Source organism: Girardinichthys multiradiatus, chromosome 1 (assembly GCF_021462225.1).
Source record: "Girardinichthys multiradiatus isolate DD_20200921_A chromosome 1, DD_fGirMul_XY1, whole genome shotgun sequence".
Lineage (NCBI taxonomy): Eukaryota > Metazoa > Chordata > Actinopteri > Cyprinodontiformes > Goodeidae > Girardinichthys > Girardinichthys multiradiatus.
Window position 1 is genome coordinate 40,905,726 of NC_061794.1, and position 9,945 is coordinate 40,915,670.

Here is a 9,945-nt window from a genome sequence, read left to right on the forward strand (position 1 = left end):
ATCTATCTATCTATCTATCTATCTGTCTGTCTGTCTGTCTGTCTGTCTGTCTGTCTGTCTGTCTGTCTGTCTGTCTGTCTGTCTGTCTGTCTGTCTGTCTGTCTGTCTGTCTGTCTGTCTGTCTGTCTGTCTGTCTATCTATCTATCTGTCTGTCTGTCTGTCTGTCTATCTATCTATCTATCTATCTATCTATCTATCTATCTATCTATCTATCTATCTATCTATCTATCTATCTATCTATCTATCTAATGAATGACGAAGTGAGGCCTCGTCACTGATGTCAAGATGCACTAATGTTGCTTCTGGGTCTATTTTTGCTGCACTGAAAAGACAAAGAGCTGTTTTTATGACTTCATTGAATGGAGAACTGCTTTCTAAATCAACCTGGTTCCAATAAATAGACCATCTATTCATCATGCAGAAAATAAAAAACACTTGCGTTTTCATTTATTTTAATTACAAAAAGAATTATACAGTTTCACAACTGCCTGCACAAAATTTAAAATCTGTCGTCATTTTAATAAATACAAAGTGCACACCTCTTTGAGATTACTTTCAATACAAATTCTGTGACTACAGTTGATACTTAAGTCCTGCTACTAAAACAAATTATCTTCTGGACAGTAGGTGGTTAACAAATATATTAACAAGGGAAACAATTTCACCGATGGAATTTAAAAAAAATCTGGAACTTAATTAGTCGATTTTCAAAAGCAAAACAAAACAAAAAACGGTCACAAAAGGTTAACATAATCATGGAGATGATATTCCAAAAAGGTGATTTAAGGCAACTTCAAAAATGCACAGAAAGTAAAGCATTTGGCATGTTTTGCATTCAGGCATATATGATGCCTTTTGTTAGACACCAACATCAGAACTGTTTAGTTTATAAACAGTTTTTTAAGACTAAGTGGTTCAATTCAGCAGCAGTATTTTTATTACATAAACGTTTAGTGAATAAAGTATTAAGAGAGCAGATTTTTCACTAGTTTAACATAATCTCTGTAATTGGCCTGTGTTACAAAGCAGCTTCCAATGCAAACATTCCAAATCAGTGCAGAGTTTAATGATGCCCAGAGAAGTAAAACAGGAAACAAGAAGTGGACATGGGCATCCTGTCAAAGCTGTAAATTGCTATTGGCTAATCAGACAAGCTGCTTGAATGGTCCTGCGTGCAGAGGCTGATTTCCAGAGGGGGAGTTTCAAGATTTCTGGGGGTAATCCTCTTCTGCTGACGACACTTTTACATGCAGGAGTTTTGAAGCAACAGGGCTGTGATGCTCACTAAAGAGAAAAGGAACAAAGAAAAGTAATCAAGTATCTTCTAGATAAAGTAGTACACCTGCACAGAAGACCTATAACTTAGGAAAACAATGTTCTGAATGAGTGAAGAAGTCTTCCAACAGGATAGGTGGCTGCCTAGGTTGATATGAAAGAGAGAAAGAAAAACGGAGCTGAAAGTTAAAAAGATATCCAAACAGCCACAACATTAAAACCTCAATAAAAGCAAATGCTGATGAACTTTTTAAAATACATTTTTCTAATAGATCTTACTTTCTCACCCATAGCACAGCCTTTTAATATTCTGTGATGGCAGTGCAGTAGAAATTTGTCAAAAACGTCTAACCAGAGCTACCAGAGCGAGTATCTATAGGTGTCCTAACTCCATAACCAACAGTTATATAAAGCTTGCCCAACTAAGACCACAGTACTATAGGCACACCTGAGTTATAATATGATCGCAACGTTGACTTATTTCAGTCATTTAGTTTAAAAAGTGAAACCCATTATGTGGATTGTGTAGACCATAATGTTTCAGTAATAAAATCCTTCTTTATTGATCTCGCACAACATTATACTTTTCTGAGAGACTTATAGTTTTCATTAGCTGGAAGCTATAATCAAAAAAATCTAAACTAATCCAAATTAAAGTTAGGAGTACATCACGGTGTGGAATGAATCTTGATAATATGCGTTACGTTTTGAACCGATGTGGCTGATCTGTGCATTTACAAGACATTTGGTAGCAATAAAAGTTCTGCCAACAATGACATTGTGTTCTTTTTCATCATATCATCATGTATTTATTTAACACAAGTGTTCTTGGATAGTCATCTCCTTACCGAGAGTGCTATATCCTCGTCATCTTTTGCAGCCTCTTTGACAGTACTGCTTCCCCGAGCGCTGTAACCCATCCATGTGTGGTCAATACTGGTTATATGTATATATATATATATATATTTATGACAAGGTAGACCAAGTAGCAAGAGTTTAGCCTGCTGAGACCTCCTGCAGCAGGCCTGTAACCTGAGGTCCAAACAGGGTAAACAGGTGTTACACCCACCACACACACTGTACTGCTCATCTAAAAACAATACCCCACAAACAATTGCCAACAATGCGGCCACCAACACACCCACAAAAACAACAATCACAGCTGTGTTACTTTTACATGAGGTTGAAAAGTATAACAAGTTTATTCATCCTAGCAGGACCAAATCAATCTCTGCAACGTTGTCCACAAAACATGGCTGTAACACAGCTGGAGTGTGTTGAGGCCTAGTTAAAGTTCAATTATGTCACACTAAATCATGTGAAAGTTTGACGTTTGACACACCCAAAACATAAAGATCCAATTGTTGTATTTGAATAAAAAAAAAAAAAACATCTGCAGTAAGGAAGTGAACACTAGATGTATTTACTGACAACGTGAAGCATTACACAGGTTATAACAGAAATGATGGCCTCCACAAGCAAATCCAACTAACAACCACCTGAAGTAGCTAAAAATCACTGTTCAGCTGAAAACTGATGATTTATAAGAACTCTTATTAAGTTAACTTTTAAAAATAACTGAGGTGGCTCTGTGACGTACAATCTTTTAAAATTACTTAAGGAGTGTGTGAATGTAAAAATATGGACACACACACAAGTTTCTGGGAACCATGTCTGCTGGTGTTAGTCCACTAAAGTCCAGGTACCAAGTCCAAAGTTTGTGAGGTCAAATCATGACATTTTAGAGCTCTTCCTGTACGCATCAACTGATGAGCTTTATAGAAAAGCTGATTTAATTTTCCTGCAGGACTTAGCAGAATGACCTGTTTTTATTTGATTCATAACATTTATCAAATTACAACATATAAATGCTCTGACTTCTTTAGATGTGTCTATGTATGATAATAGGAGTTTTGGGGATGGATGTACAGCTGCTGTGTAAACAAATAAAGCAAAGAAAATCCACACTAAAGAGTTAGGAGATTAAAATGTTAGACTCAGTGTTAAATGAGTTCAACAAGAATACTGATCAGAAAACATTTTCTGATTTGGGAGATGTCATAATTCAAAAAACAAAACAATCTCAGTAACAGGACTCGTTCATTAATTATAGGTTCTTCTGTTTGAGCCTCAAAGAAAATTTCAATTATCTGTCTCTTATTGTCACATTGTTCTTCTGAGGTCACACTCATTTTGATTAGACTTCATATCATTTCTTTTTACTGTAAACACAATGCTCAATGATGAGGCTAACTTACCAATCAGAACAATAATCCCTGGTGAAAGCCCATTCCCGTTGTCTATGAAAGGCAAGACATAAGAACAGAGTCAAGAGAGAAAAGACCAATCAATATTTCCTTTTTCATTTTTGATCTTAGGTATAGTTATGGTTAGTATTATATTTAACTGTGTGTTCTCTAAGAATATGTGCGACCAAAGTCAAATTCCTTGCTTATGTGCAGAAACCTGGCCAAAGAAGCTGATTCTGATTGTCAAAGCATCTCTAGTTCTGGAGATGTTCTGACCCAGTCATCGCAATATGGCCCTTGTCATACTGGTTTAAATCCTCAAGCCCATTTTTTCAGCTTCTAACATGTCAACTTTAAGGACAACATTCACTTGCTGCCTATTACTGTTTAACCCAACCCACTAACAGGTGCCATGATGATGAGATAGAGTCATTTACTTCACCTGTCAGTGGTCATAATGGTGCACCTTATCAGTGTCATTGGGTTTTTTTTACCCTTCAATTAGAGCAGCTACATTGCAGCTCCCGCATTCACATCTCTCTCGTCTATATCAAATCTCAAAATAAGAGGTTGGGTTTTTTCACAAGGAACTTTTAAACGTTAAGTTCTGTACCTGGGGTAGGAGTAGCAGTAGCAGTAGTCGTAGTCGTAGTAGTAGTAGTAGTAGGAGGAGGAGGAGTAGTAGTAGTAGCAGTAGTTGTAGTTGTGGTAGTAGTAGTTGTAGTCGTAGTAGTAGGCATAGTTGGCTCAGGGTCTTCTACAAAAACAAGGGCATCAATGTCAGTGTACACATAATTGCTGGCACTTCAAAAAATAAAACAATCTAGGCTTAATAGCCTGGAGTTCAACATTTGAAGCACCGACTAACCTAGCTTAAAACAAAAAACAACTCACAAAAGGTCTGAAATTCTCTTACCAGGTTCTTTCAAATAGAAAAAAGTACTTCATGCAACAATCATACAATTCAGTAAAATTATCAAACCGACTCATCTTTGCCTAAATCAAACTTCAAATAAAGCTGTCAAAACTCATCTGTTCTGCTCTCCTGTTGACAGCAAATTTTAATCCATGAATATAAATTACCCAAGAAATAGAAGTTTTATATTTTCTACAGATATATGATTTTGAGCAGTTTTTCTTTAAACAACTGGCTCACCCAAAGCTCTAAAAATATCTGTACTTAATTATTACTAGTAACAAATATTTAACAAACTTTAAAAAAAAAATTCTGCAATATTTCTGTAATTCTTTTCTTTCAGTTTTATATCAATGAGCCTGAATTTCTAAATACAATTATCACCAAAAATATTTTAAGTTTAAGGAATGGCTTTAAGAATCTCTATTCAGATTCTAATAAGCATTATTTTATTAACCTTTTTTATGTACCCAAGTATTTTTAATGCTTGACTTACTTGTGCATTTTGGTAAGGGCGATGACCACTGACTGTTTAACAAGCACATCAGAGTAGAGGTTCCTTCAATCACATATCCAGGTTTACAGGAATATTTCACTGAAGCCCCGTATCTGTGTGGAGGCCGGGAGCCTTCAACAAATTCAGCATTTTCAATCACAGGATCTTTACATTCAACCCCTAAAGCAAATAGAAAGAAAAATATTATGGTAACTACAGTAATCAGTCATAATGATGGTATCAAATGTGAGAGTAAAAACAGGACAGCACTAACAGACACAGGTTGGAGGGGCAGGGTGGAATGTCCCATCTTCAGAGCAAGTTAATTCTCCTGATCCATTAAGAGTCACGTCTTTGTTGCAGGAGTACCGCACAACTTCTCTGTAACTATAGAACTCCTTTTCTGGACTAAATGTGCCGTTTACAATTCCTGCTGGTGTAACACACTGAACCGCTGCAAAAACAAAAATACGTTTTCTTTAGACTCGAAACATATTTCAGCTCATTTTCATTTCTAATACGATGAGAAAAACACAAAGATCACTGACCTTCACAAACTGGCAACCTGCCTATCCATCCATCGACGTCGCATCTGATTACTACTGACTGCCCAACTGAGATGTAACTAATTAGTTAGGGGCAAAGGAAAAGCAAATAAATGAATTTGCTAAATTAAAGTTACCAACACTCACAGAGAAGCACATAGAATGAACAGTCACTTTGATCTCACACCAAAACCATTCTTTAACCTCTCAGGTTTTAAAGGCATACATGTACATTGTCAGATTTCAGAGAAAAATACATGTTTTACAGAGTATTTATTTAACAAAAACATTAAATGCTGCCAATTACTTACCACCATCAAGCGGATTGAGCATCAGCTCAGTCGCTACACTTAATTCATCAACATTAGATGTTTTGACTGGAGATTTTTCTATAGCATTTAGGTGCATGTTAACACAATGACAAGGAGGAAAGATTTAAGCTATCATCTTAGTGGAGTTTGAAATCCATGATTGCGCAGTAAAACAGATTATCAGCAAATAGAAAACACCTAAAACATGTTAAGGTCAGACTGTACAAGCCTCAGAGCTCCTTCTCAGACTCCGATTCTTTGATGGTATAGTTATAAAGAAAAAAACTCTGAGGCAAAGTATTTTTGTAGGGATAAGACTTAAGAGCAATGGATGGCTTATTATCCTTTGTGCCATAATTGTTTAAAGAATACACAACATATCCAGACAAACAGAGCACATGAAATAACGAGGCCAGCAGTAAGAGCCTGATAGTTTGAACTTGTTTTACAGTCACCAATCTTTTACACTTTACAGTCATTGAATTCAAACTTGTATACTAGGATATTTAAAAGATGAAATGTAGGACATTCTGTCTGACAGCTCAAGCTTAGAGGTATTCACTTAGAGCACATCGCCTGATGTTGGCTCAAGAACCGACCTCCGACACAGCAAAAACTCCACAAGAAAGCAGCAGAAAAGTTAAAGAATCAAAGTGCTGCAATGACAAAGTCCAGACCACAACAGACTACTATACTGTGGCAAGACTATAAGAGATCTGAGCAAAAGCAATTATATCCTAATGTAAAATGAAAATTGCAAACTGAAGCAACCTTGTAGGACAGAAGTAAGTAAAACTTGCAACACAATCACTTAAAACTGAAACGATCATACAATGACAATGACTGAAAGGGTTATACGAGAGATTATTCTACAGAATGGTGAATAATGGATGTTTTTTCAGACTGGTTCGTTTTACATTTCGTTTAGAAACATGTATAGTAAAATTTTACTGCTTACAGATACAACAGGTACATTTTCTTAGCTGACTTTCAGAACAAAACAAGTTATAACTTTGCTACTAACCCTTGGTTACAAATGACCACAGCTGTATCACCAAACTCAGTCCCGTTCCTATACTCAATATAACCATTATTCACATCTTCAAGAGCGCCACAGTTCTTCCCTGGAACAAGAAAACTCAGGCAATTACACTCTTAAACTGCAACATTTTAAGAAAAATATTTAAAATGAATAAAGTAGTAAGTAGAACAAATCAGCACTTTTATGTTGGTCCAATATAATTTACTCAAGTGTTTGACTTTTGAGAATATGTCAATTTAAAATGGTCACTAAAATAGTTGTGATACTGCATGCTGTAGAATTGCAAGGCGTAATTAGACAATAATATTCACTCTCGCATCTCAGCTGCACAGGACTCCACACGCCAGCACTGCATGTGATCTTAGAAGATCCTCCAGCAGATGTGTAGCCGGGATTACAGGCAAAAGAAACAACGGCTCCATTTACAAATGTGTCCTGGTTAATGAAATCGTCCTTCAAACTCATGTTGGCTTCACCGACGGGTTTAGAACACGATTGAGCTGGAAAACATTTTTATAAATGGTGAAATTAGTAGAGAAAATGGACGTCAGGATTTAAAGCACTTTAATTACTGACAGGTTGCGCATGCTCAGTGTACCCGTTTGAACTCACCTTCAGCAGTGATGGCAAAGCCAAGAACGCTCAGTAGAAAAAGGGCAGTAATACCCATGGCAGGATCTGTTACAGTAACCCAATGACAACAGGCTCTTTCTGGAAAAAGAAACAAGCAAAGTAAACTGGAAAGAGGTCTAACTAAAAACGATTAGACAGCGTGGCTTGGAGGTACAACAACAACATTATTTGCAGTTAGTTTCTGTCCATTTTCAAAAACTCTTATCTGTATCCTTAATTACTCTTTTATAGATTAAATCAAACAGATAAGTTTAATTACAATAGATTCGGGCTTACCAAAATTAAACACCTCTCTGGCAAACACGAGAGTCAGTATTCTGGTGGCAACTTCCTGTTGGTGTTGGTGTGCCACTGCTTCTCGGAAGCGGGTGTGGTCAGAACCTACACTTTGAACCTTTGCTAATTATTGGAGCGGTTTCCTTGTTCTTCTGGTGTTTCATGGCGGCTGGCAGATTAACTATTAAGAAAGATTACCACGAGTTAAAGGTCTGGAGTATGGAGGACCGATCCTGACAAAATTAAAAATAAAAGCAGAAATATATATATTTTGTTTTTCCTTTTCCTTACACATGCCTTTGTTCTTTTTACATTTCCTCGTCTCTCTTTTTCCTTTACTGTATGCATTTCTGCTTCATTATGCAAATGAGGAGGGCTGCCTTCTTCTCTCCAGCTCCTCTTCTATTGGTCAATAAACAGGAAGGAGGAGGATCAATGTGCAGGCCGAGGATGTGTCCAAATTCACGGGCTGGATCCTTCCAAGTCCGTACTTGTAGGCTGATTACGTCACATCGCGGCGCGGAAGGTCTGTCAGATGCTGCCGACAAAAGTGTCCTTCTTTTGCCCGATTTGAAAGATGCGTTATGAGTATCCTTCGCGGTCCATCTTTTCCAATGATTCATTGCGGGTTGAAGTGGTTTGGTCAAACAGGGGCAGCCATGGCGGACCACAGTGGCAAAAGCTGTGAGTAAACTGTGAAAAATTACACTTTCTGTGACAAATGAACTTTTACAATGTTTTTAGTGCGGGAATATAACTCTGTAGACGTGAAAAATCAGCTTGATTTATCAAGACATCACTTAATTTCAAACGTGCTCCGACGTGTTCGGAGTTTTCCGCTCCCACCGTAGTAACTGCCGGCTTGCTTCGCCAGTCCTACCGGCGGTGAGGCAAGCTAGCCCCGGAGGAAATTCGTAGGAAAAACAAGATTCTTTCTAATAAGTTTTTTATTTTTCAAAAATCACAATGTGAGTTGTAATTTTAATTATATTAAATCCAATTATTTTCATTTTTAAAGTTGATATTTAGTTTATTCAGTGCTGTCTCCTTTCTGGTTCATGTTGCCTTTTATGAAAACATCAGAATCAGAATCAGCTTTATTGCCAAGTTTTTACAGACAAACCAGGAATTTGACTCCGGCACACTTTGTTGTCAGTGAGGATGTTTTTTCGTATATACAACAGTGGAAATAATAGTACATCCTGTTGCGATTCAATACAAAGATTTCCAGAAAATATTATCTGTGAGCCTTGAGCATTTGTCTCCTTCCAACAATTTGTCTTGTTTGTTCGAAGAACTCTGGATCCAAAAAAATTAAGTAAGGTCTGTTGTTTGTGCAACCGATGACCAGCAAGAAATAAGACTAGCTGTCGAAAAACAGAGATGCCGACAGAAGAGACAAAATTTCTAATCACGTCAGTGAAGCAGTTTCCCCCACTGTCTGAAGAAGACAGCATCGAAGCTGCAGCTCTGCACACTTGAGGCTATTAGCTCTGCTTTGCTCACAACACAACACAACTCCATTCATAATGCATTCTCTGTAATCTATTGGCCAAAAGGTTGTTGGTTTCTACTTTGGTAAATCAAAGTAGAAATCAACAAATGTTTTTGAGTAAATCAGACTTTTAAATTTTATTTTATTAAAATATTATTTTTATTTTTCCTTCTTATTTGCATTGTGAACTGGTTGCTTGAAAACATACAAAGTGATGTTCTTAATTAGCCTCATTCCACATTCCTCAAGACAAACCTTGGTCCTTAAACATAAATATTCACATTGAACTGTGATGTCATTGCATAATTTTGTTGGTTTCAGCTTTATTCTTTGTTCCAATTTCTTTAATTCTTCCTTAGTAGTCTAGTTTGTTAATTGAAGTATGTTAACCTGAAGCTGAATTATTTTTGTAATTAAATTGTGGAAAGTTCTTTTTTGTAGAAGCAATATTTCATACATTTAAGATAAGTTATTTATGCATCAGAGTTTGGTTTGGGTGTTTTAATAACTTTACTACAACTCTAATGGTAGTGCAACATAATTCATATCAATCTGACAGAGAACAATGAACAAGAGCATCATGAATCCCTAATTTTAGTGAAGCTGGTGATTGGTCCTAGTGCATTTCACAAGTTGTTTCCTAAGTTTTACTTAGAAATCTTACAAAAATGTACACCATAATTCAGCCTATAGAACACTTTGAAAT

The 9,945-nt window shown here is 36.6% G+C and overlaps 1 protein-coding gene across 2 annotated transcripts; it reads right to left on the reverse strand.

The window, feature by feature from the left end:
* Window positions 1-436: 436 nt before the first annotated feature.
* On the reverse strand, window positions 437-7,880 carry LOC124871157 (membrane cofactor protein-like). 2 transcript variants are annotated; one of them, XM_047370267.1, is made up of 11 exons: window positions 7,745-7,880; window positions 7,448-7,546; window positions 7,147-7,335; window positions 6,818-6,917; window positions 5,486-5,562; window positions 5,212-5,391; window positions 4,938-5,117; window positions 4,139-4,282; window positions 3,535-3,576; window positions 2,125-2,185; window positions 437-1,285 (listed from the first exon to the last, which is right to left on the reverse strand). In XM_047370267.1, the coding sequence occupies exons 2-10, from the start codon at window positions 7,503-7,505 to the stop codon at window positions 2,133-2,135; spliced, it is 1,023 nt and encodes a 340-aa protein (XP_047226223.1). In that variant the 5' UTR covers window positions 7,506-7,546; window positions 7,745-7,880; the 3' UTR covers window positions 437-1,285; window positions 2,125-2,132. The 2 variants fall into 2 exon arrangements, with proteins under 2 accessions (XP_047226223.1, XP_047226302.1); XM_047370346.1 differs by lacking the exon at window positions 2,125-2,185 and having other exon boundaries at window positions 7,745-7,878.
* Between the last annotated feature and the right edge of the window lie 2,065 nt (window positions 7,881-9,945).

Coding starts and splice junctions, on each gene's coding strand:
- LOC124871157 (XM_047370267.1), bottom strand. CDS start 7,505: ATGGGTATTACTGCCCTTTTTCTACTGAGCGTTCTTGGCTTTGCCATC. Junction 5,392..5,485: donor CAGGTTGCCAGTTTGTGAAG/GTCAGTGATCTT, acceptor TTGTTTTTGCAG/CGGTTCAGTGTGTTACACCA. Junction 3,577..4,138: donor TACTGCTACTCCTACCCCAG/GTACAGAACTTA, acceptor TGCCTTTCATAG/ACAACGGGAATGGGCTTTCA.